This window comes from Alosa alosa, chromosome 2, assembly GCF_017589495.1.
Source record: "Alosa alosa isolate M-15738 ecotype Scorff River chromosome 2, AALO_Geno_1.1, whole genome shotgun sequence".
NCBI classification, from domain to species: domain Eukaryota; kingdom Metazoa; phylum Chordata; class Actinopteri; order Clupeiformes; family Clupeidae; genus Alosa; species Alosa alosa.
The window spans coordinates 14,359,794-14,387,502 of record NC_063190.1 but is presented as its reverse complement, the minus strand read 5'-3'; the positions used below and the strand labels follow the sequence as shown (position 1 = coordinate 14,387,502).

The following is a 27,709-nucleotide window of genomic DNA, read 5'->3' as shown; positions in this document are numbered from 1 at the left end:
AAATATGAACATATTTCCCCTATCCTGGCATCTTTACATTGGCTGCCTGTTAAAAGTCGCATGGACTTTACTTCTTGATATTACGTACAAAGCCATTAATGGCCAGGCACCAGAATATATTAAAGATCTCCTAGTCCCATATAACCCGCCCAGACCGCTACAATCACAGAATACTGGCCTTCTTGTAATTCCAAGAATCTCAAAAACTACAGTAGGTGGCAGAGCTTTCAGCTATCGCGCACCCCTCCTCTGAAATAATCTCCCTTCCTCAATTCGATTAGCAGAATTGCACCCTCCCTATTTTTTTAAATTAGCACCCTCCCTATTTTTAAGTCTAGACTTAAAACATACCTCTTTACTGCCTCCCATAGTTAGGTATGGTGCGGTGTGGAACTTCACCCATCTTGAGGACCCTGCTGAGTCCTCGTGTGACTGGCACCCCAGTTGCGCGTGAGATGGTGGTTCCTGACCATACCTGCGCTGGTGTCAACTACCCCTCACCATGCCTTAGTTATGCTGCTATAGTGCTGTCATGGACTTCTCATGTGCCATGCCGTACAACCCCCCCCTCCTCTCTCCCCTTCTCTCTTTCTCTCAACTGTCCCTCTCTTGCCCATTCTCACTATGATTTACTGTAACAATATATAGCACCACTGATCACTTATCGACATTAACCACATTGATTTCAAGTAATACTAACCCATTCTACATTTCTCTTTCTTCCCCCTTACTGTACCTCACTTGTGAGGTATATCACCAGTCATCAACCATCCGTGCGCCTGGATTACTGTCCCCCTATCTGGATTCCTGGCCTGTACAGCCCCATCACCTGCCTATGACAACTCTGCCCGGATTCTGGCCTGTCTGCTGACCCACCACAAGCCCCCTGACAACTTTCTTTCCTGGACAATTCCGACGCTGGACTATTTGCACTTTCTCACTAAAACATGATTAATGCTTTATCATACCGGATACGTAATCATCCCACCTCTTGTAACTTTCACCTCAGGTGCTTTAAACACCATGTCCTATTCTCCACACCTGACTGTCATATGCATTTGTCATTGTTTACAGAGCTTACTGTCCGTATTGACCCTAGGCAGATGGGTCAGGCCCTTGAGTCGTGGATCTGCTCAAGGTTTCTTCCTATATGTATCTCCATTTCTAGGGAGTTTTTCCTCGCCCCTGTTACCCATGGGCCTTCTTTCTTTCTTCCTTTTCTTTTCGCCCTCTTTTCTTTTTCTCTGATTGCCTACACTCTGTAAAGCGCCATGATGCATGTGTAATGTTTTGGCGCTCTATAAGTACAATGAATATAGGTGAAGAGGGTGTAGAGGAGAGGGCTCAGCACCAGGTGGTGTGGAGGAGGTGTGATTATCTAACCTAACAGACTGAGGTCTGTTGGTAAGGAAGTCCAGAATCCAGTGACAGAGGGAGGTATTGCCCAGTTCACCGAGTTTGGTGATCAGTTTGGAGGGGATGATGGTGTTGAATGCTGAGCTGAAGTCAATAAACAGCATTCTTACATAGGTGTTGCTATTGTCAAGGTGGGACAGGGCAGAGTGAAATGCTGTAGAGATGGCATCCTCTGTACTCCTGTTCTGACGGTAGGCGAATTGGAAGGGGTTCAGTGAGGGTGGTAAACAGGTCTTGAGGTGGGCCAGGACCAGCCTCTCAAAGCACTTCATGATGATGGGGGTGAGTGTGACTGGACGGAAGTCATTGGTTGCAGTGGAGTGTTTTGGCACGATGGAGGTGGTTTTAAAGCACGCGGGGACAGCTGCCTGGGCTAGTGACAGATTAAATATGTCAGTCCAAACCTCAGTCAGCTGCACTGCACAGGCCCTAAGTACACGTCCGGGGATACCATCAGGACCAGCAGCCTTATGTGTATTAGTCCTGCTCAGTGCCGCACACACATCGGTGGTGGAGATTGTGAGGGGCTGGTGATCTGCAGAGACCACAGCCTTGATGGCCACCTCCTTGTTGTCCCTCAAAGTGGCCGTAGAAGTAGAAGGATCCCTGTTACATATGGTCTCGTGTGCAAGCAGATTCCTTCTAATGCGCCACTATCAAAATACCAATGCGCTGTTTGAAGTTGCGCTGCTTGCTGTTAAAGAGAATGGCAGATGTCATTCTCATTGGTTTAAAAGGATGTTATGCCCAAAACACCCATGACCGATTAAGAAACATAAGAACAACCTTTTTGCACCCAGGGCCCAGCGTTTGATCACAAAATCGCGCCATTAAATTATAGAATGTGGACTGGCCACGCCTTTAAAGATACACTTTACAAGATTTTCACCTTTACAAAGCCAATATTATAGTAAATAAACTTGTAATAGGCAAATCGTTCACCTAGCATAGCTATACAGCATAGACGTAGCAAGTTGCTACCCAGAAAACCAGCCATGCAACTTCAAGAATGGCGGCCCGACAAATCTCACGAGAATCGTGAAACATTACCTTCACCTCCACAAAAGCATTTTGACTGTGTAAAGGGGGGATAAGTCACACGAAGTTTGCTATTTACAACAGCAGAGTAAAATATAAATATATCACGACTCTAGAGGGAGCTCTACAGTCGCCAAAAATACCTAAACCTGCATAGTGTACTGTAGCGACTTGTATCCAAAGCAAAGCAGTCGCTGAGAGGCTAAGGTATGGGTGTAGTTGATTGTATGACGCGCTGTTCCAAACAAAATATCCGCTGAGATCCAGATGCGTTTGACGGGTTTATTGAAAAAGATAGTCCAACTTAATCCAGTGATAATAATGTGCTCAAAGTAAAAAGAAAATGTAGGCTAAACAGAGTTCAACAGCGGAGCAGCGTTAACAGCGGTCAACAAGAAATACGGCCTCCCCGTCACTCACCCCCTCTCTAGTTAGGCTACTTCTGCCCGTGCCTGTGCACTTGCCATTAAATTAATTAAATGTTACCGCCCCCAATTACAGTGATATGCAAATTAAACAAAAACTAACGAAATATAATAACCCAAGTAACCCAAATATAAACCATTAAACTAGATTACTTAACATTTCATAATAATCAAATTGTATATAATAATAATATAATAATAATAATAATAATAATAATAATAATAATAAACACCTTCATGGCTCCTACACACCAGCCCCTAATTATTAAGCTATTACCTAATAATTACACACAATAGGAGTCATGAAATAATTAAACTAAACGGAATACATAGTCACATTACATTCTTCTTCTTCTTCCGTCTTCATGATCTTGTGAAAAGTCAGTCAGTAGGGCCAGAGGTTACCAGCACATAGCCCTGTGATCTGTTCACCACAGCCACTATTAATCAAGCGTCAAAAGTTAAGTCAGACGTCTAGTCAGTGGTCTAGGCCTCGTCATCTGCAACAGCCGCCCCACCTCCAGGATCGGCCTCCTGAAGCAGACATATCTTGGTTATAGGCCGGTTCAGGCAGCTACTCTTAGTCTTGATGCGCACCTGACGCACAAAGCCCCGTCGGTCCGGAAAGGTTTGTAGGACTCGTCCGACGACCCAGGAGTTCCGAGGTACTGTACTGTCCACTACAAGCACCAGATCTCCAGGAACAAGGTTTCGCTTCGCTCCTGACCACCTCTGCCGCTCCTGCAATTGAGGTAAGTACTCCTTAACCCATCTCTTCCAGAACAGGTCTAACATGTACTGGACCTGCTTCCACCGCCTGGGTGCGTACATGTCGGCTTCCTGGAAGACTCCTGGTGGCAAAGATGGTAATGCCTTCAAAAGCAGCAGGTGATTAGGTGTCAATGCTTCCAGGTCATGAGGATCCATGGAAGCTTTCGTTATCGGTCGGCCATTGATAATGGCTTCCACCTCACAGAGAACTGTGTGAAGTCCTTCTTCATCCAAATTTGATTGTGCAAGAGCCACATTCAACGGTCTCCTCTTCTGACAGAGAGATGAGAGCCAAGTTTTGACTCTCAAGATCCAGGCTACAGACTTTCTCAGACGGATCCAAGAGCTGAAGTGGTGGATCATGCAAGATACTGCATCAGCCTCCTCACTGACCTGTACAGCATTCACTGTGGTTTCCTTCTTGACCTCAGGGTCATCTGCTGTTAGTAAATGAATATCCTCAGGGTTGACAGGCCACTCATTCTCTGGTTGAAGGAGAAAAAGAAGCCCTGACACCCATGTTGCATCCTTGAGAAATGCATCACCTTTCACACCCCTGGAGGCAACATCGGCTGGATTACTTGCTGTTCCAACATACCTCCACTGAGAGGGTTGTGAAGCCTTGCGAATTTCTGTGACTCTTTGGCAACAAAGACTTTGAACCTGGAGGTCTCATTCCTGATGTATTTGAGCACCGAAGTGCTGTCGGTCCAAAACACAGAGTCTTGAAGTTGCATGTGCAGCTCTTTCCTCCACAAGATGTCAATGCGACTGGCCATGGTGGCAGCGATGAGCTCCATTCGGGGATGGTAGCAGGTTTCAATGGTGCCACCCTTGCCTTTCCCATGACAAAAGAACTGTGCACCTGTGATTGTGCATTTCGTGACAGCAGGTACGTTACTGCTCCATAGCCATCCTCGCTTGCATCACAGAAATGATGTAATTGTGCTGTAGTCACAACCCACCTTTGGCACAGATTGCGATGAGCTCATGATAGAGATACAGCTCTTTCCTCCGAAGCCACGGATACTAGGCAGTCATCCACGTAAAAGCTATGTAGGACTTTATCCATTGCTTCCTCGCTGAATTGCTCTTTGTTGTCCTCTGCGCATTTCCTGAGGGCAAAATTGGCACAACTGGGAGAGGACGTTGCCCCAAAGAGATGCACCAGCATCCTGAAGTCCACATGATCTTGACTTAAGTCTCCAGCAGGCCACCAGAGGAACCTCAAGAAGTCAGCATCCTCAGGTGGTACCCTGACCTGGTGAAACATCGCCTCCACGTCCGCCATGATGACGACTGGTTCCTTCCTGAATCTGCTCATCACTCCAATCAGTGAACTTGTGAGGTCTGGGCCCTGTAAGAGTTGAGCATTAAGTGATGTTCCTTGGAAACTTGCTCCACAGTCAAAAACAACCCTGATCTTCTTCTTCGTAGGATGGTAAACACCTTGATGCGGGATGTACCAAACCTTGCCATCACTAATGCCCAAATCCTCTTCAGGCACCCTTTCTGCATAGCCTTTGACAACCAGATCTTCCATGAAGGCCTTATAGTCAGCATGAAATGAGGAATCCTTCTGAAGCCTCTTCTTCAGATGTAAGGCACGCTGCTCAATGATCTTCCTATTATTTGGCATACTAACGTCCTTATTCCTCAATGGCAGGTTGATCTGATAATGATCATTGACCTGTTTTGCTGAACTTGTAACCAGTTCCATGAACTTTTGTTCCTCTCTTGACATGGCAGGCTGTTCCTCCACGCTGCATTCAGGGAAGTCTTCCGTCTTCATCTAGAGGCCCATTCACTGTCCAGCCCAGTATTGTTCTGATTGCATAGGGTCCATCTCCTACACTGCGAATCACTTGCAAGGGTTCCAAGGCTTTGGAGACATTTGTCCCAATCAACAGCTCAATCCCTGCATCAATCTCAGGCAAGTGAACATGTTTCAAATAAGGCCATTTCTGAATATCACTCTGTTTTGGAATGTTCCTCTTGTGAACAGGCATGTGTGTTTGTGTGTAAGCCTTGGGCAGCTCACAGAAATTCTCCCCAGTCAAACCGGCCACTTCCAGTCCTGGAACTACGTGGCTGCTCACCACTTTCTCTTGGCCCATCGTCCGTGAGGGAGAATATGGACCTTCTTTCCTGGAACATTAAGTTTTTCCCTTAGTGCCTCTGTACAGAACACGGCCGTACTTCCTGGGTCCAAGAAAGCATAGGTGGTGACAATCTTATTGCCCTTCTTGGACTTAACTTGCACTGGAACTATTGGAAGTTTGCAGTCGTGATCACCAGCCCCTGTAAGCCCACTTGACATCAGGGCACTGTCGACAGACACCTCTGATTTCCTCTCAGCTTGGTCTGGATCCTTATCCTTTTCCTTTTGTGGAATGTGAACAGTTGGATGTTTGAGACCACATTTTGCACAGGAAATCCGTTTTCTGCAAACTTTGCTCATGTGTCCAATACACAAACAGCCAAAACAGACACCCTTCTCTCTTAAGAAGCCCATCTTCTCTTTGTGTGCCTTCTTCCCCAACTGTGGACACAAATCCAAAGCATGTCCTTCTCCACAGATGCATGTTCTCCTCGCAAACTCCACACGCTCCTTTCCTCTAGTTCCAGGCTGAGTCTTGTGTATCACAGGAGCTACAGTGGTAGCAAAGCTGGTTCCCTTAATTCCAGAACGAGTTTGTAGATTTGGCTTGTTCACTCCTCTATTAGTCGTCAGTGATGGAGTGTCCTGTATGTTTCCAAACACTGGGTCAGTTAGAACCCGCACTTGTTTCTCTATGAAAGTTGTGAGGTCAATGAATGTAGCTCGCTGGCTGCGCCTATCCTGTAGTTCACATGCTGCAGAACGCCACTTGTCTCGAAATTTGTAGGGCAACTTTTTTATGATGGTTAGCATGTTAGCAGGTATGTCCAGTTCATGCATATATTGCACCTCTTCCATAACGTTACAGCAACCTCTGAGAAAAAGGCTATAATCACGAAGAGCTTTTGCATCTTCATTCTTGATCGGCGGCCATGAAAGAGCTTTTTCCATGTATGCGTATGAAATCCTCTGCTCATTTCCAAACTGTTCTTTTAACAACACTTTTGCTTTAGCATATCCTTTCAGGATCCATATGCTGGCAACTTCTGATCAATTCTTTGGGGTGACCCCTTGTGTGCTGTTCCAAGAAATACAGTCTTTCACTGTGATTTGCAGGGTTCCTCTCCACACCGTTCTCAAAAGGCCTTCACAAACGCATGATATTTTAACGGATCACCGTCAAGACTGCCATCTCCCTCTTAGGCAAAGATGAAAGGCACTGCTGCTGCACCAACAGTAATGTTATTTCATTTTGTTTGCACATAATGCCAAACACATTGCTTTGATCTTCATTTGGACCAATGTTTAAGGCATTTCCATCTTGCATTTGTATCCCTTCTAGAGTACTGTGATTCACTGCATAAAGATTGGGTTCATGTAAATGAATTAACTGAGATGGATTTCTCTCCTTAGGTCTTGTTCCTGTATCCAGGTAAGCATGGTTGATTTCATGTTGTGACCTTTGTGGTACAAATTACTTTGCTTTAGCATTGAGGATCAGTTTTTGTCCTTTTGCCAGATAGGAGTTCATTCCATCAGAGCGCTTCGATACAGAGGTTCGCTCACTCAAGATGCTCCGAGACTTGAGCACATCCAGTTTTGCCATGTTTGCTGCAATTTCCTCATCCAACTTAAATTGTTCTTTCCTTTTACGCAGCCGTTCCTCCTCCTCTTCCAGTTCATGTTTATCTTTTAATAATTTTTGTCTTGTCCTTAAAGCTGCCAAGTCAGCCTCTGCTTTGAGACGTACAGAAGAAATACTGGAAGCAACAGACTCTCTTCCTGTGGCAGAGTTTTGTGATTTGGACACCCTGCTGCCCACATTTGACACACAGTCATTTGGTTTTACATTGTCTTGCAGCTCATCTGTATCAATGACTAAGGCAGTCTGTTGCTGAGTTTCATCAGGTGTTGGAGGCAACTCCTGTTCATTCATTTCACCAGAATCAGTTTGATCATGTAACTCAAGCAATTCATCCGACTCAATCAACTACTGCTCAACACGCCTTTGAAATGTGTTGCTATAGGTCATGATGTTAGAAAACCATTCATTATGGGTCTTCTGTTGCTCTTCAGGGAGTAAAGGAATCAGCAGGTCATGTGACTTGGTGGCATTTCCACACTCAGTAGCGGCTCCTGGGTTGACAAATAGGTGGGGCAGAGTCTGTTGATCAAGTTTAGAAAAAAAAATTGGCATTGTTCCAGGTCACCGGCGACTGGACGCACAAGGGCGGTCCACGGAGATTTTGTTCATTTTTACGACTCTTTCTTTCTATGGCTAGGCTATGAGCGAAATCTGGGGAATGGAATTCCATAGGCCTAATGTTACCACTTGCGGTCAAAATACCGTTTTGTTCATGCATTATTAACCTATGTTAGCTTACTTAATGTTATTTTATTCATAAGTGAAGTTTAAAATGTTGATATTCCAGACAAATAAAAGCTACAATGTAGGTACCAGTAATCAGCTCATTAGCTCAGATCAGTGGAGAACTACTTTGGGGGAAAAACTCAAGAGGGAAACAAATAACCGAGAATTCGTTGCGAAATCAAAATTCCACTAGAGCTCCAAGTGTAGGCTTCACGCCGCCTTAATTACACCACTCAGCTCTCATAGTCAAGTTTAAGTTGTTTATGGTCATGTAGGCCTAGCCTACTCATAAAAGAAATTATAAGGAACGAAATTATTGTGTTCAACAGCCAGCTCAACTTTAAAGAGTAAATTAAAAGTAGGCTATTCATTAAAAAGGTAAATATTCTGTGTGTATGAATGAGTACTTGCGTGTCCACCGTGGTTTGTATAGAAATTAATATTAAGTGACATACTGCATTAAAAGGGCAGTTTTTCAAGAGCTCCTTGGGGAATGATTTGGAAAATTTGAGGAAGCTTGAACCATCAAATAGGATGGCGGCAGACAAATGGCCAGTGAATGAAAATCTGTAGGTGGCGGTAACTATTGTCACACACTTATAGGCAATTTGCGCAAAGTTACAAGCGGTCCTGCGCTTATCCTGGACACCGGTATGTTTTGCACAAAGGCAAGGGACATCACGTAGGCCTATCGTTCTCATGTTGGCCACAAACTTGTCTGTAACCTTGTGTGCCTCCACTGCATCGTTTGCTCTTTTCTGCAGCTGTGCATAGAGCACATCTACACGGGGCATCTTAGAACAGGTGTAAGGAATAAAAACTCGGGATCTTAGAGCATTCGAGAAAACCCTTTAGCCTCTCTAACTGAGATTGTATTAAAATCTCCAGATGTTTCAATTATTTCGAAACACTCCAAAATAAGCTTTTAAATCTTTTCGGAGATCTTGTGAAAAAAGCGGAGAAACTATAAAAATCCGAGAAGAAGACACGCACTGAGGATGCTGCTGACGCAGCCTTTTCCATCACCAGGTTCAATTGATGTGCATAGCAATAGGCTACACGTCTTGCACTTTCTTACGCACTCCACCAGATGCTCCTCTCATGACACTAGCCCCATCAAATGTCTGTGCAATCAGCCTTAATTTATCTGTGTCACTCTCAGGTGAACAAACTTCATTACTCCATTTTTAGCACTTACACTGTAGACCTCATCGAGTTGTGCTGCAATATTAGCTTTCCCCAGAATGGCTAATTTGCACAACTCAGATGCTAGCCTCATGTTTTTTGCCTTCTCTGAAAATTTTTTCATGTCACACACACCTACACTAGCCTACTCCAAACATCCCCTTGTCCCCCAGAAGATCGGAAAAGCAGGCATGGAAAACAGAACATTTTATTGCGTTCAGGACAACCAGAGCTTCTTATTAGACATATGGCCTACCACGAACGTGAAAATGTCCGATTAAATGACCGATTCTTGTCCTTTGTTTGTTGGTATACGATGTTAATGTCGGGCTGATCAGGTCCTAGGTCTTTGATAGCTAAGTTAACTACAAACTCAAGTCTTTCGAATAAGTTCTTTAAGAGAAACTCCACACTATTGCACACATGCTGTTCACTCGCCATTTTTCAACTGTCTGCCTGACCTCACAAACTTCGTGCGGACTAATACAGTAGGCATAGGCTACTACCTACAGTAGGCAGTAAGTTCTGACGTCGTATAGGGTGGGCAGTGGCATGATCTACCGACCTTCTACTAACCGCGCTCTAGCTGCAGTTCCATTATCGGTCGACAGATTTACATAGACAAACAGCAGGCGCTGTTCAATTTCTTCAGGGCAGTCCTACCAGAAATGAAATGTAACGTTACAGTAGGCCTACAACAACTACGGATATGATCAACGAGATCTTTGCGATCTTTCTTTGCAAATCATACAAAAATGTAACATGATTGAGTACTTTGCCACTGATTTTTGCCACACAATAATAAACAAACATTTTATTTAAAAATAATAATATTTTGTGGATCTACTTTTCTAGTGGATGAATCTTTAGTAGGGCTCTGCCCCTCCTGCCCAAGTGAACGAGCCGCGTCTGTCCACACTGATCAATTAAACTCTCCAGAAGAGATTGTAGGCCTATTTGTGAAACATTTTCCTTATTTTTCATTAATGTTTTCATTTGTTGTATGAATCCTTTAACTTTATCTACACTCTTTCTCCTTTAATTTTGAAGCGTTTCGATTTTGTTTGCCAAAGCCTTTGCTGTTGGCTTAGATTGCCTTTTTTCACTCTCCATTTCAGAACTTGAAACACCCTTTTGACTCATTTTCTTTTTTTTCAGTTACTTCTCAATACATGTGCATCCACTTCAACATTCAAACATGTACAAAACACGTCATGCACAGTAGCAGAGCAGCGGCTATTTCAAAGAGACAAAGCGGAGATTCAATGTAGCATAGAGGTAGGCTACAGTGCATCCAAACACTTTCACAGATCCAGAAACGTCACGCACATTAGCAGAGCAGCGGCAATTTCAAAGAGACAAAGCGGAGATTCATCATCTGACAGTACGGGGATATACAGCACCGAATCCACACAATCAATGCCAGCGATCGGTATGACCAACTTAAACGGTGTTCAATCCAATAATGTCCCCAATGGACAAACAACAGCATATGCGTGCCGCATTCCCTCCAATGTATACAGCTTAATGCGCATAAACACCAGCAAGCCTTACCTGGCTTTTGAGTGTCTTCCGAGGCTGTGGCCTAATGATCGAAAGTCAGTGCAATCTTCCGTCCTTTACCTCCGATGGTCCTTTCTCCCATTTGATCCTTGAAACGTCCGCAATTGCTTTCCTAATGCCGTCTGTTATTGACAAAAATGTAGCGACTTGTATCCAAAGCAAAGCAGTCGCTGAGAGGCTAAGGTATGGGTGTAGTTGATTGGCTAAACAGAGTTCAACAGCGGAGCAGCGTTAACAGCGGTCAACAAGAAATACCGCCTCCCCGTCACTCATCCTCTCTCTAGTTAGGCTACTTCCGCCCGTGCCTGTGCACTTGCCATTAAATTAATTAAATGTTACCGCCCCCAATTACGGTGATATGCAAATTAAACAAAAACTAACGAAATATAATAACCCAAGTAACCCAAATATAAACCATTAAACTATATTACTTAACATTACATAATAATCAGATTGTATATAATAATAATAATAATAATAATAAACACCTTCATGGCTCCTACATGTACCTTTAATGTCTATAAACTTAACGACTCTGACCATCCATTTCTGATCGCCAGAATAGGGCCCATAGTGTCAACATTAACCCAAGTCAAGTCAAGTCGGCTTTTATTGTCAATTTCTTTACATGCACTGGTCATACAAATAATTGAAATTTCGTTTCTTACTTTCCCATGCAGACATAGACATGCTTTAAATACAGACATAGACATACTATAGACATAGCCATAGACAATAAACATTAAATTAAAGTGCAAGACTGAAATATAGAACATTATGTATCAAAATAGAAATATAGGACATATATATAAAAAAATAGAGGTAGTTGTGTTGTATATTTATATAGTCTTAACAGTTACATGAAGTTTAAACTTGTGCTTGTGTGACCCGGTATATTTACATTGATATGCAGTATGCAGTAATTTCAAGTATATCAGGCTTGATGTGAAGCAGCAACACGTTAGGCGCGCCAGTCACAGTGCAGTTCCACAGGCGGTGTTGGGGGTTAGGGTAGACAGGATCCTAGTTTCCTAGGTTCCTGGCTGGCTGGTGGGTGGGGGCTGTCAGTGATGGGAGAGTGGGTAGAGTGTTCAGCATCCTGATTGCTTGGTGGATGAAGCTACTTGCCAGTCTGGTGGTGCGGGAGGCGGAGGCTCCTGTACCGCTTTCCAGAGGGCAGGAGGCTGAACAGTTCGTGTGCAGGGTGGGTTGTATCCTTGACAATCATTAGTGCTTTGCAGGTGAGGCGGGTGGTGTAAATGTCCTGCAGGGAGGGGAGTGGTGCTCCAATGATCCTCTTAGCTGTGTTAACAGTGCTGGAGGGTCTTCCTGTTCTGATCTGTGCAGCTTCCAGCCCCACACTGTGATGCTGCTGGAGGCGATGCTCTCGATGGTCCCTCTGTAGAATGTAGTCATGACAGGAGGCGTGGCACTTGCCTTCTTCAATTCCATTTAAAAAGTAGAGGCTGCTGGGCTTTCTTAGCCAGTGATGCTGTGTTGGTGGTCCAGGAGAGGTCGCCGCTGATGTGCACCCCCAGAAATGTTGTGCTGCTCACTCTCTCCACAGCATCTCCGTCGATGGACAGTGGTGGCAGTTGTTTGTGGCCTCTCTGAAAGTTGACAACAATCTCCTTGGTCTTGCTGACATTTAGCAGGAGGTTGTTGTCTTTGCACCATTTAGCCAGCAGGTCTACTTCTTCTCTGTAGTGAGCCTCATCAGCCCTTAGTGATGAGGCCCACCAGTGTTGTGTAGATCCATAAACTTCACCAGATGGTTGGAGCTGTGAGTGGTTGTACAGTCATGTGTTAGCAGTGTGAAGAGCAGGGGGCTGAGCACACACCCTTGAGGGGCCCCCGTGCTCAGGGTCAGAGTGCTTGAGGTGTTGTCCCCGACACGCATTACTGCTTGTGGTCTCTGCAACAGGAAGTCCAGCAGCCAGTTGCAGAGGGAGGTACTGAATCCTAGCTTGTCCAGTTTGCTGATGAGTTGTTGTGGTATTATGGTATTGAATGCTGAACTGAAGTCTATGAACAGCATTCTCACATATGAGTCTTTATTGTCTAAGTGGGTGAGGGCTGGATGGAGGGCAGAGCAGATTGCATCCTCCGTGGATCGTTTGGCTCGGTATGCAAACTGGAAGGGGTCCAGGGTGGGGGGTAGGGTGGCTTTGATGTGTGACATGACTAGCCGTTCGAAGCACTTCATGATTATGGGTGTGAGTGCTACAGGACGGTAGTCATTGAAGCATGATGGTGATGATTTCTTTGGCACGGGTATGATGGTGGCAGTTTTGAAAAGTGATGGGATGACTGCTTGCTCCAGAGAGGTGTTGAAAATGTCTGTAAAAACATCCTTCAGCTCTTCTGGATGTGATGGATTGATTGATATATAAACCTATGTGCTATGAAACACTTAGGGCCCTAAGTGGCCCACTGTACACCTGGCGCAAAGAGTGACGCAAGGCTTGTTCTTATCTTACACCCAATTCAGTTATGATGAGTTTTTCCAATCCACTATAATTAAACAATGCACCCAGGGGTGTGTCAAAAATTGAAACAGGTGTAGTCTGGCGCATCCAAAAATCCCTATCTTACACATTACGCCACTGACCAAGAAAAACCTGATCTAAAGTGAAAGGCGCTTATATTTTTTCAACCACACCAAAACTGCATTCGGTGTCCCCCGGGTACCAAGCGCTTATTTTCCATATACATATAGTGGGGCTACATGCCCACCAAGTTTCATGAGCCCCAGTGTTTTGGTGTACCGTGAATCGTTGACCAAGAAAAATCAGACAAAAAAAAATAAAAAATTGACAACTTGTATATGACCGCAATTGTATTGTCATGTTTTTACGCATCTATTTGAAAGCTAAGTGCAGTGCCGTGGTGACATGGTGATTTATATCCAGTAAATGAACTTTAAACAAAGTGATATCAGTATGTTATTACATACCAGTAATTGGCTGCAGTTATTAGATTTTCAAAGTTTTTTTTACCCAGCGAATAACGGATTAACCAGCCAATAATTACAGTATAGGCAAGTTATTACATTATTTGCTTTATTATATTAAAATGATTATGTTAGTGGCTGTTATTACATTATTAGCTGCTACAGTGTGATATACAAAACTAAACACAATAATGACAAAGGTCTTCTAGAGATGTGGAAAAGACCATTTTATTCTCTTTTTTTTTTCAACTTGAAACTTTTTTAAAGAACCTCCTAGTATTTTATACAGAGAATATGTACACATAGAAGGGTTTGATGGAGTCCAGACATGCAATCAATCCGTTTCATAAAAAAACAGTTATATACACAACACATTTGAATGCACTCAGCCATATAGTGTAGGCAAACGGCATCTCTTCCAAATATAAAACAAAATGGAATAAATATATTTACAGGAAAAAAAAAAACTCTAGTGAAAGGGAATACATGACTGAGGTGGCAGGTCTGATCACTTTCCTTTGTGAAGAGAAGTCTCACTCACCTGTTGGTTCTGGTAGCGACTGATCTGGCTCCAGGCATGCAGAACAGTGCCAGCACCAGAGACCAGATCTGCTCTAGAACTACTTCACAGTGGGCCTGAGCAGACGGGAAACATTTTTAAAGTCTTTCCAGTGTCAGTGAAGGCAGCTTGACAGTGCAAAAAAAAAGGCTAAGACTAAGAAATCATGTACAGTGTGTGGGAGTAAATGAAATGGCCACGGTTGTCCAGAGGAATGAGCGAAGGCAGTGGATGGAACACACTACTTGTGGTTGTTCTCACAAGAACATTATGGCACACTGGAAAAGACGCCTGTGGTGGTTATGACAACAGCTGTCATGGAGAACCTAGAGGTAATGCATATGAAGAACACAAACTGGACACACACCTGCACATACACTCTCTCTCTCTCTCTCTCTCTCTCTCTCTCACACACACACACACACATACAGTACACACACCTACACACAGAGGGCTACAGCTGTTCTAGACAGTCTCATGTTATACTAGTTCTGGAGCTTTTTTCCAGATGCAAAAATGTCATTGATTGGGCTATTTTTGTAATAAAAATTATTTTTATCTACCCATCTCATACTGTAGATGTCCAATACCATGTGCACAGCACTGGAGAAACAAAATACTGTACTAGTGTTAAATTAAGTAAAATATGAGACATCAAAAGGAATGTGTTGATTTAGCACTGACTCCTTTTTCTCTCGCTGATTCATATCCTGCTGAATGACCAAGAATAACTAAACCTTGAGGTCAGGACATGGTCAAAACCACTGAGCTATATGACCCGCTTAGAAAGAAATTACATCTGAAGGCTAAGTAGACTCATACATGCACATAGCACATACACACACTCTTTCTCTCTCTCTCAGGTCTATGTCTGAAGACTGGGTGGCCCATGCAACAAAGCAGGCCACCAAGCGCGCAAGCAAACCGACACAGCTCAAAGGCAGGGGAAATCTGAAAAATAATGCACCCTGGGAGGGCTTTCAGGAATACTGTAACCAGGATTCGTGTTCCACTTGTACTTGTAACTTTCAAACTGACAAGGATAAAGCTAAAAAGACCATAAGAGTGGAGGTTCATCAAAAATACAAAAACAACTTCAAAGAAACAAAGCAAACAAAACCACATCAACTGCAGTAAAGAATAACAACCAGTAAAATAAAACATTTGATGTACATAATTCCGCACACATAATTTCGTATCCTGGGAGAAAAAAAGATCCTTAAGCGTTTTGGCGGTCCACACATTTTGGTGGTGTTTGCTTGAGTGCTGCCCAAGGCACCTGGGCTTGCAGTCATGTACAGTAGATACATACTGTACAAAACCACTGACATATATAAAAAAAACTGATCCCAATCAAACCTTTTGGAAATTATCCAAAAGGTAAATATGACAAGAGACACATTGCTTGGAGCACACCACACTATTCCCTGTGCACAATGTGCTGTTTCTTATGCCGAAGCACACAACCAGCACATCAAGATGGAAAGGAAAAGGAAATAAAGCATGAACACCATAATCTCAGTATTGGTGTGTTCACACACTCACCGTCCTGTACACACTGCACCACTTGTTCAATCATGAGACAAAACCGTCTCACACTGGCAATCATTCCCAGTTATGCCCTCTGGTTCTTAAGGTGACAGCAATCTAAACACAGCCAATATCAACACAGCACGCCAGCATAATGTGACCCTTGTGCACCTCGTGTCTGTGTGAAGAGGGTGTTTATATGCATGTGAATTTATGTGTGTGTGTGTGCACTGCACAACATGGATGGACTATTTCACCGCCACTATAGATACAGTTGGCAGAAAGGTTACTGCCCCCACGTTGGGAGAAAACATGCTAACAGCACACAATTAGAGTCAATGGGCAAAATCGCTAGATAAATTGAACATTTTCCCCCACGGGGGGCGTTTCAGCTACGGTATCCATGGCAACTGGGGGCGGTAACATGGCAGTTGTAGGCCTGTTCTGATATGAGAAATATAAAATAGGAGACATGTTCCTGGCAAATAAAACACTTTAAAAACTAGGGATTAAAAATGTTGATTTAAAAAATGATTTTTGAGTGTCTGTATAACTATAGGTAGTATGCTTGCATGCAGTTCCCGTTGGGAGAACCTTTGACTGTACAGAATTGGTCTTTCAGGATTCAGACCAATCTTGCTTCAATTCCACATCTACCCAGCACTGTGCACGGCAAAGATCTTAGAGCATAGCGTTCTAAAATCTTTGTTTTGCACAGCAAAGATCTCTATTGTCACATAAGTATTCATCGGAAGACAGATTGCCATGGTGAAACTATTATGCTGTTGGGGACATGGTGACCCTTCTCTGTCCTATGCCATGTCTGTCATTATGTGTCTTTATGATGTTTATTTTGTTTGTTTCTCTGTTTTCTTGTCATCCTCTGAAATAAAAGCCTGAACTATTACAATCATGGCTACAAACACTCCCAAATCCCCCCATATGTTCACACTGTCTGTCTTTCTTACACAGTTACACACACACACACACACACACACACACACACACACACACACACACACATACACTCTCACCAACACACACTCCCACGTACAGTGGGTAGAGGCGAGAGACGTGCTTGGTGGAGTCCAGCTGACGTCATGCAGGAGGGTGCAGGCAGGCACTCGCTCCAAATTCAACCAGCTTTGGGAGGGCGAGGGACAGTTCGGATTGCAGAGGGGGCCTTTGCCTCAGTCCGAGGGGGCTGACCAGCCCACAGCGGAGGGCAGAGTAGATCACGGGTCTCTCCTCCAGAGGGACTCCTGGGGTGCGACCCGGCACTTGGCAGGCTAGCAGGAGGTGTGGTGAATGTAAGACGGTGGAGAGGTCACCGGTGGGTCACTGAGGTCTAGTGCAGATAGTCAGTGTGTCTACCAGTGGCGGCTGGGTGGATGGTTTCTGCAGACCTCTCACCCCTTGTTATCGTAGCGTGTGCTGTGTTAGCCACCTCAAATGGTGATGGAGTACAACAGAGTCTGGAGAGAAGCACACTGGTGGTGGTGGTGGTGGTGGTGGTGCTGTGTGTGTGTGTGTGTGTGTGGGTGAGGGGCTGGCACTGGGGGCTACATTGTAGACAGCTGGGGGGGCTTGGAGACTGGTAGCTCCAGTAGAGCCTGAATGGTCACTCCCACCTTCACCAGGCCTCTCTCCTCCAGGATGTGGTGAGGCAGACACAGCTTATCCTAAAGAAGGAAACACACCCATGGTTTTAGAAACTCTCTAATTAGTGTACTTCAGTTTCACCTCACTGTACATCTTGTATACGGCATTTTATACAACAATTGGGTTCTATGGAACTATTTATTTGTTTCTGATTGGCCAAGAGACGTTCCATGAGTTGGAATATCCCTGGACATTTTAACTCAGACTCAGCACAGCTAATAATAAATCACTCCGCGATACAATGCGAAGATTTGAGACCCAGCTCTCCACTATTTCAAGCAATGGGTTACTCCTTAGCAAACCATAACGAAACAGTGCTTCACCACATCTGTGGATTATGCCACACAGTCAACTCAATGTAAGTAAGATAAACGAGGATGCTAATTGTTCTCAGCATTGCCAGCATTGTGTATAATATGATTGTCACTTGGAGGAGACTTGTAGATAACAAACGTTAGCATAATTAGCTAACCGCTGCTAACGTGCTAGCATCGTCACGTCAGGCTGTGCACAGTAGTGTAATATTTATTCACTATACATTAATAAAGTTGAGTGGTTCTGCAATGTAGACTATGTTTCCGTTTTTTTGCAGTACCATGTCCCTTACATGACATGGCCCAGTGTCCTTGTAACATGCATGCAGCAAACCTAGATATGAATGTGATTTCAACATTTCTTTCAAGAAGACATGTAAACCACAAAGACCTGTAACGAGGGGTCTGGAATGTTGGTTACCTAGCAACCAAGACGCTGTCTATTGAAAAGGGAACTATTTTTTGATGCGTAAGAACGATGTTGAAATTAACATTTTTAAACAATAATGGGGTGTTTTCAGATTATTTAGTTTGTGGTAGAATTGTTGTATAAAAGCAATATAGCACTTGTGATCGTGGGATTGGTCATGGATATTCCCCGGCTGTTGTTGCCTGCCACTTTCGGCCTCTGGCCTCGTGGCTACGGCCGAACAACACCCGTGGGAATATCCATGACCAACCCCACTCTCACTCGTGCTATATTGCTTAAATATATCCTTAAAAAGGCATTGATGGTAAAAGATGAGATCATCAGCCAGTTTGCCAATTTTCAAGTGTTTTTTTTTTTTCAAAATGTGCAGCACTGGCGTCTAGGAACTGGAGCAATGCCCAAATTCAATCTGAGAGCACAACATGCTTGTATACGTTGAGAATGTAAGAAAATACAGTCTGGTTGAGGGGCAAGTGGATTGAGGCATACCTGTGGCACACCAAGTTTCTTGCAGGCATCCAGGAAGTTTTCCACATTCCGACGACATTTGGCCATGCTGAGTTTTGGCTGATGAAAGACAAAGGGATACGTCAAAAAAGATATGAATGTGTCTTAATTTTTCACAGTTCAATCTGTCAATAATGGTGCTCCACAAGTAGTCAGTTTCCTTGTGTAATTTCGTTCAATTTTTGGGGGCATTATAAAAACCAGGCACTTCTCGTTAACAGCCGTAGGCCTACTACTAACCACAGCCATCTAGACAGCACAATCTCAGTTGGTGGTGTGGTGTTGAGTGAAGGGTGGCCTGTAGGGGGTAATTAAAATGTGGATGTTGAAATGTGAAATGTGCCCCCCACACACACACAAACACGCACACACACTCATGAGAGAGCACACATGCACACAGAAGCAAAAACACACACACACACACACACACACACACACACTTACATGTACATGACTTGCAAGAGTAGGGGATGGAGTATGACATGAACACAAATTGGCAAACGTGACTTATTTTTGCTTAAGAATGTGCAGAACTGAGCAGCGGCCATATTTTGTACCAGTATGTGGTACATCTAGTTTATTCAAGAAACTTCATAATTCATATAGTGATGAAAAACTTAACTTAAAGTTAACTATTAGTAGTAGGCTATAAAAATGATCAAAGTTGTATTTAGCCTATTCACTGCAGTAGACCTGCATCACTGTATGAAACATTACAAAAACATGAAATGAAAACATGACATATTACATAGAACTGTAAATCATCTGACTATCTAATATTTACAGATATCTAGGCTATATATAACATTTATTTTATATTTGGCCTGTTATGAAATCATGTATTGAACAATTTAAGCACAGCTCAGCTTTAAGAAACTCAAATAGCCTAGATGCATGCTTAGCATTTTGTGATCATTAAGGCTACTTTTACAAACTCTTAGTCAGCTGTCCTCTGATTTATCAATATATAGGCGATATTTGTAACATTTATTTTGTATTTGACCCATTATGAAATCATGTGGAACAATTTAAACACATTGTAAAACTTAAAGCCCAAATTTGGAGACATCCATGTATGTCGAACTTTACTGCAAATTCAAAACTGGATTACTCTGGAGCGGCTAACTGTACAGGGGACTGCTTTACACCTTTGTGTTGGTAAGGTCTCCTGTTTATTCTGATATATGGGTTGTCATGTGTTAAAAGAAGGGTTAAGTAAAGTATTACACCGAGATGAATGGGTGTGGAGATCATGGGACATAAAACCTTCAGTAGAATGTATGATTAAATTGAATTATATTATTTACTTTTTCTCGCGAACCGTTCAACACAGCAATTATCGGCTAACATCGTTTAAAAGCTGAGAAAAGCTCTTTCATGTGATAATCGTGTGATGTCTGTGTGATGAATAGGCTACTTAGCGAAAGTAGTTCAACTGAGAATGGGTGAATTTGGGCACTTTCTTTCTTTAGCTGCCACTTTCTCCACTGCGTAAATGACTAAATTAATTTGCGCTGTGAATGCTAAGATTATTTTGACAGGCCACAGGCTAAAAAAAAAATCGCTATTAGTAGGACATAAAGCAGAATATTGAAAGAAGGGGGCACCAAGGCCACCGTGGCCTGTAAACCTCTGATTTTCAAAGGGGCCTCACGGCCAACGCAAGGGGCTACGACGGCCAAAAGGCCTTTTTATCTGGGCTTTTTGCTGTTGTTTTTTTTGTTCAGAATGCTCTTGTGTGTTTCATGGATATTTTGTTCACTGTAAGCAATACTGTAAAACTGTAAACAGTATTTCTACTGTACCTCCTGTAATAAACAGTTAGAGGAAAAAAAACTGATTTGCTTTTTACTGGAATACTTTTTAATGTGAACATTACATGTGGACATACAGTTCCCAACCAAGAAATGTAGTGTAGAAATGGTTGATTGCATGTTTTGCATGCAAATACCTGTAAAACTGAAACATAAAAGTCTATGCAGTTTTTGTAATGTCAACAATAGCCAGTATTTTTAAACCTTGTGTACTTTGATTGACTGCATGTACCTTGTGAAGTGAAAAGTTATTCTTTGACTGAATAATTTCATTTTGAGTCAGATTTCCAGTGTTTCGGTAAAGTTAGTGTGTGCAGAAAAAGATGTGTTAGTATGTGTTTAACAAAAAACGTTTTTGAGAAGAAAAATATCCATTTGGCCAATTGTGTTTTGTAGGTGTGAGTCTGTGTTTAGAAAAAGTATCTGAAGTATGGGTAAGCGCTTGTTAGCGATTGAAAAAAACTGTAAATCCAGACAATCCAACAATCCCTACTCGTGGCAGAACTGTAAATCTATCTCCCTCATGCAGTATGGGAAGGGTGACAAACTGTGCTCATGATTGTGGTTGGTAGACTACTGGTATGTGTGTTAGCACAGGGATGCGCGGGCTTACCACTGCAGGAGAGGGCACGTGGATACTGGCCACAGAGCGAGGCTTGATATGGTTTGCTAGATGGCATAGCACCACACCGTCCATCAACGCTGCCCCAACGTCATCTGGCAACAGGACCTTCAGCCTGGACTCCAGATTCTGAAGAGAGTAAGAGAGAGAGCCATGCTTGATGCACTGCTACTGTGAAACAGAAAGCCTTCACTTTGTAGGGGATTTTGAGTAGTTGCATGTTTATGGATACCACATACTGTACTAGCAGAGTAAGCAGCTGTTAACCCTTAAAACTCACATAATTTTTGCAGTGTTTTGCATTACTATGTTTTAAAAGAACACTATGCAAGATTTTCACCTTTATGAGGCCAATTGGATGGTAAACGAACTTGTAATAGGTGAATCATTCACCTAGCATAGCTATACAGCAAAGAAGTAGTGAGTCCCTACCGAGAAAACCAATCATGCAACTTCCAAGAGCGGTGGCCAGGTCTGGAATTCATTGGAGAACATGGTAACACTTTATTTTAATGTGTCGCTATTACAGTGTACCTACCTAATTAGGTGCAGTGGTACAACCTGTGTAACAACATGTACTATCAGGTACTATCATTGTACGTGCATTATGCATTTGTGGGTACCTACATATAGTTGTTACATTGTAATACTGAGTGCTTTTACAAAACTTTGTAAATTGTAGACCTTTTATTAGTATTAGTAGACCTGTTCCAAGACATCGAAGACACAACATACATGTCACATGTAAGTAATTAACTGGTACACTTAATAGGTTTATTCCACTGTATCAAAGAGTAACAAGGTTGTAGCAGCACAGCTGTTGTACACTGTTGTACATGTACACTGAAGACAATGAGGCCTTGACTGGAGCTAAGAATGGTTTGTATATCAAATCTATCATGGGCAGATTTACCCCATCCAGCAGGTCTCAGGTCAGCTCTTTGCCTCTGATGAAAATTTAGGCAAATTGGCAAAGTTTTGTAAAAGCACTCAGTATTACAATGTAACAACTATATGTAAGTACCCACAAATACATAATGCACGTACAATGATAGTACCTGATAGTACATGTTGTTACACAGGTTGTACCACTGTACCTAATTAGGTAGGTACACTGTAACAGCGGCACATTAAAATAAAGTGTTACCGTGTTCTCCAGTGTTACCGAGAACATTTATATTTGTGGTCATTCTTCGGTCGTCTGCCACCCAGATGTTTTTTGTTTTCTGCATTCACCATACCCTACATCTCCCTACACTTTATTACTATCAACACCAAATTCCCTCCAATTCAAGGTCCTGACACGGCATAGTTTGAGACCAAGGAGTCACACGTTAAGGCTTTACAGATGCTCACTGTCAGGTAGGGTTGCAAATTTACAGGAATTGTCTTAATCGACTTTCAGTAACGTTAATGAACAATAATCATTTATTCATTTAACCCGGACGTCACCCGGCCGCCCCCAAACCACACGCATTATGACAACACACACACAGCAGACCTAATAAATTCCTCAATGAAGTCATTTCAAGACATGTAGGCTACTTTGAAAAAATGGGCTGGACACACATACACACACACACACACAAAAAACGTGACCATTAAACAACTGCCTGAACCAGCGACTTCCTAAAGTTACAGGTTGGTTAGTCTATATGTTCTTATTCAGAAAAATGAACATAGCCCTGCCTAATATCTACATGTTCTGGGGTGAGGTTGCTACACTGTGGAGTGCGGTTTTGGAATTGCAGCATTCTACATGGTCTCTATACATTTTTACCTAGCCATAGAGTATCCTTTCTATTCCATTTTCTATTTATTTAGTTTAACTAATGGCAAAAAACATAGACTAATGAATTGCATCCACATTTCCTTATGCATTATACACAACTATTTTTCCAAACTCAAGCAAGCCTTCCTCAGAAATCAAATTACTCTCTTGCATCTTTAAAGGGGCGGGCACTCAATTAGACCACCACCAAAACAATGTAATGACATTAAATAATGTTATTAGTTTAGCTCACAGGGGGTATAGTGGCCTATGCCATGAAGGTTTAATTACTCCTCTCTCTCACTTCCCTACCTCTCGCACACTATTTTCAGCATTTTTGTTCTCAGAGGATCAAACTGTTTCAGTACTAATCGGGGGCAGAAGGGAATTGTATCAATGTAGGTCTTGTTGCCAAGCTATGCATCCCCTCAATGCGGTTACTAACACCCCTGGAAGCCAATGCCCTAATTTGAGTCAGGCTTGCCCAGATAACCCACACTATAGCTCTGGTGCGTCTTCTCATCTCTGGTAATCAGCGGGAGAATATTGTGTTCCATCTGATTGACTCACCTCAGGCATCTGTCATTCCAGGACACCCTCCCCAGCTGGCACAACACAATCCACAATCTAGAGCTCAGTCTGCACCAGACTCTGTTCTGTCACCCCCAGATGATTTCCCTGACTTGTCTGCTGTTCCTCCGAAATATCTGGATTCTTAAGATCTTAAGACCGTATTTAGCAAGACAAGGGCCACCTCCCTCATCCTGATATTGTCTACATCTCTCTCGGAACACATCCATCATGTATGACGAGTGCTTCAGCGCCTCTTGGAGAACCAGATTTTTGGATGTTTCACATTATTCTTGGGATATGTCATCACAGCAGGAGGAATTCAGATAGATTACCAGAAGGTCAAGGCGGTAGAGGATTGGTCCCAACCCACATCACGTTTTGTGGGGTTTGCCAATTTCTATCGCCGTTTCGTGCGTAACTTCTGTACCCTGGCTGCACCCCTCACTGCCCTGATTTCCTCCAAGCTGAGGTTCTCTTGGAGTCCAGCTGCTGAGAAGGCATTCTTAGAGCTTAAGAGGCGGTTCACTACTGCTCCCATCCTTACTCAGCCTGATCCAGTCACCTCCATTCTGGTATGGACAGATCACAAGAACCTTGAGTATATCAGGTCTGCAAGACGCCTCCATCCCGCCAGGCCCGCTAGGCACTCTTCTTGGCCCGATAATTTTATTCTGTCCTATCGCCCCGGCTCTAGGAACGGCAAACCAGATGCCCTTTCCCAGCAGTTCCTGGCATCTGAGGAGTCTACAGAAGTCACCACTATAGCAGTGGCAATTGCTGCTCTTTGGAACAGGGGAAGCTCTGACAAAAATGGTCAATTATTAAATTAATATTATTAAGGTGCTATATTGTTCTTTGAGGGCAAAAATTATCCGAAAACCCAGAATAGGCCAAACAGTAGCCTACACCGTTATATAGCGTGCTACCTAACTTAGCCTAAATACACAACTGAAACAAAAGTCACAAACTCTGTAACTCCACATTACGGTTTCATTTACAGTATGCTATTTACAAAGACAAATAGAAACCGACTGTATTGCTCCCAAATGAGAATTTGAGTTGCAACTTGCCTTGCCTCTCGACTTCACCTGCCAACCACCATGCCAACACTAACGTTAACGCATCCCTTGAACCTGTCCGATCGCTTGTCCAATAAACGAGTAGCTTTTCTGCACTGAGATAAGCCCACTCTGTAGTGCCATTGAAAGTCCAGTGAAGCCGATGGGTTTTTTGCATGTTTTTTTGATGGATCGTGTCGTCACAGCATGTATTACGGGTGCGAAATCACGATAAATGACCGGCAAAACCTTATTGCTGAACAAACTAGCCATGAAGATGAACATGTTTTCAGCATGTTCTAGTTGGAATAGTAGGCTAGAAGCTAATGTAATAGTGTTATTTTATGCAATTTTCCGTGATATTTTAGAGGAGGCTGAGCTTCCCCTGTAGTCGTAGAGCAATCTCCTCTGCACTATAGACCCTAAGAGGTGTTTGGTTGCAGCAGCCCAGTGGGATATCGATGTATTTTCCTAGCAGACCAGCAGGTCTTTCCGCAACCAGGTTCTCCTATAGGGACACTCTCAAGACTCTCTTGTCTTGACTCTCAAGACTCTCTCACCCTGGCGACAGATGTATGGCAGCCTTCATCAGTCAGAGGTTCTGGTGGCCCGCCATGAGGGAGGATGTCCACAGCTTTGTCTCGGCCTGCCCTGTCTGCACCCGGAATAAGACATCCAACAGTCCATTTGGCCTTCTACAACCCTTGCCAATACCTAAGAGACCCTGGGATATATTGAACCCATTGTCTGCTGATGCTACAGGTGGTAAAGGCTTGCTTTTATGCCTTTACCACCTGTAGCATCAGCAGACAATGGTTTTACACGACCAAAGGTTGGTTTGAAACTCTATTTCATTTGATGCCATCATTTCACACACCTTCTCCTTCTACTATTGGCTGATATGGCTAATGCAGACATTTGGGTTCAGGACCATGGTTTGGGCAACTACCACCCTAGGCTTAAGTTGTGAGCGTCACTACGAGTTAGAGTTTGTAACAATACCATATCTTAATCAATCTACATGACACAGAGTGTAAAGTATTTTTGTACTGTCTGACCTGTCGAAGGAGGCGTATCTGTTCCATCTCTTCTCTCAGGTGCTCCATCTTCCTCCGCATTGTGAAGCTGGGGTCGATGGTGTTGTACTCCTGCCGGCTTCCTCGGGAGAAAGCTGCAAATGGACAGAAATCAAGGTTATGGATGTAAGAAATTGAGGTAAGGATGAAATTAAGGTAAGGATGCAGGCCCACATACACTTTATAACATGACAAAAACACACATAATTTAGTGTTTCCCACAGAATTAGATTCAATTTGTGGTGGTAGCTCACTTGGGCAATGTGTGTGTGTGTGTGTGTGTGTGTGTGGGGGGTTCTGAGTGCCTGTCACTTTAAGACATTTGTGAGGGAGGAACCCTCACAGTTTTGGGACAAGCACTTCTGAGTCTTGGAAAACACTTTTCCATTTACAACGGGATTTTGCAAACATTCGGTGTCAGAGTCAATAAAATGAATAAATCCCTGCATGAGTAACCTAGTCGAAATTGACAAGCTGTAACTAAGCATGCTAAGCTCGACATCCAAACAGTATTCTAACGTTAGCTTACAGATACAGCTTGATTACATAATGAATGCAGCAGTTTTTAACACATTTACGCAGCATGGTCACGATGCTAAGCGGATTTAATAGCAATTCAGCCTGTTGTCTTCTATACAATGCTTCTAGTATAAGTATAAGTATATATACTTTTTTGATCCTGTGAGGGAAATTTGGTCTCTGCATTTAACCCAATCGGTGAATTAGTGAAACACAAACAGCACACAGTGAACACACAGTTAGGTGAAGCACACACTAATCCCGGCGCAGTGAGCTGCCTGCTACAACGGCGGAGCTCGGGGAGCAGTGAGGGGTTAGGTGCCTTGCTCAAGGGCACTTCAGCCGCGGCCCACTGGTCGGGGCTCGAACCGGCAATCCTCCGGTTACAAGTCCAGAGTGCTAACCAGTGGGCCACGGCTGCCCCGTAATTCTATGTGCCAACAACAATCCTTCAACAAACTGTTAATGTTTTGTTAAATGCACTATTGTGTGGCTGCCAGTGTTGATCTTGTGGCACCCCGCCACAGATTAGTCAACGTATAGGAAACACTGTAATTATAATTATATGTACTTGCTTAGAGGATTTGCTTTCAAGACCATTGTAAAACACTCTCCAGTCATACAGCTGTTATCATATTATATGCAGTAATCAAAAACAGTGTTGCTGCTTCCTGCTGCTTCCTGAGCCAGAAGTACCATCCAATTTACGGGCATTACAGTCATCGCTTCTTTCTCTGTCCTTATCCTCTGACGTAATACTGTTGACATGCACAGTAAAAGATAATTATTATGGGCCATAAAGGTTTACCCATTTTTTTCCTTTGATTCCCTGATATTTTAGGGGACACTGATGGACCTGTACACACGAAACATGGGGTAATAGCACCACTACGCTGACAAGGCCAATAAGAGTTTCAGTCCCAGGGAAAGCCAATGAGCAATAAACCAGCTGCAATATGATTTAATACACTCCTAGAAAAACATCTTGATACCATTTTCATCATTTCAGCAACTTGGTTTCAGAGAAGTTCATATCAGTGGTTTCGGCCTAAGCCGGATGGCTGTGCCATACTTCCACAACACTCAACACTTGGTTGCCAGGTAACCAAAATTCCAGATCCCTCGTTACGGGTCTTTGTGGTTTACGTGTCTTCTTGAAAGAAATGTTGAAAGTCGGGCTGAAATCACATTCATATCTAGGTTTGCTGCATGCATGTTACAAGGACACTGGGCCATGTCATGTAAGGGACATGGTACTGCAAAAAAACGGAAACATAGCCTACATTGCAGAACCACTCAACTTTATTAATTTATGGTGAATAAATGTTACACTACTGTGCACAGCCTGACGTGACGATGCTAGCACGTTAGCAGCGATTAGCTAACTATGCTAACGTTAGTTATCTACAAGTCTCCTCCAAGTGACAATCATATTATACACAATGCTGGCA

General features: G+C 43.2%; 2 protein-coding genes across 5 annotated transcripts in view; both read right to left on the bottom strand.

The window, feature by feature from the left end:
• il13ra2 (interleukin 13 receptor, alpha 2) overlaps window positions 1-11,138 on the bottom strand; it is a 51,562-nt gene extending 40,424 nt beyond the window's left edge. Inside the window, exon 1 of the mRNA XM_048238062.1 lies at window positions 10,862-11,138. The gene's annotated coding sequence lies outside the window, so the exon portion shown is untranslated. The remainder of the gene's footprint in view (window positions 1-10,861) is intronic.
• A 2,888-nt stretch (window positions 11,139-14,026) lies between these two features.
• Window positions 14,027-27,709, bottom strand: part of lrch2 (leucine-rich repeats and calponin homology (CH) domain containing 2) — a 77,461-nt gene continuing 63,778 nt past the window's right edge. For all 4 annotated transcript variants that reach the window (XM_048231138.1, XM_048231147.1, XM_048231156.1 and 1 more), the window contains 4 exons: window positions 25,722-25,834; window positions 21,253-21,390; window positions 18,808-18,885; window positions 14,027-17,594 (listed from right to left, as the gene is read on the bottom strand). In XM_048231138.1, the coding sequence (XP_048087095.1) occupies window positions 17,475-17,594; window positions 18,808-18,885; window positions 21,253-21,390; window positions 25,722-25,834 (449 nt within the window). In that variant the 3' untranslated portion in view covers window positions 14,027-17,474. The remainder of the gene's footprint in view (window positions 17,595-18,807; window positions 18,886-21,252; window positions 21,391-25,721; window positions 25,835-27,709) is intronic.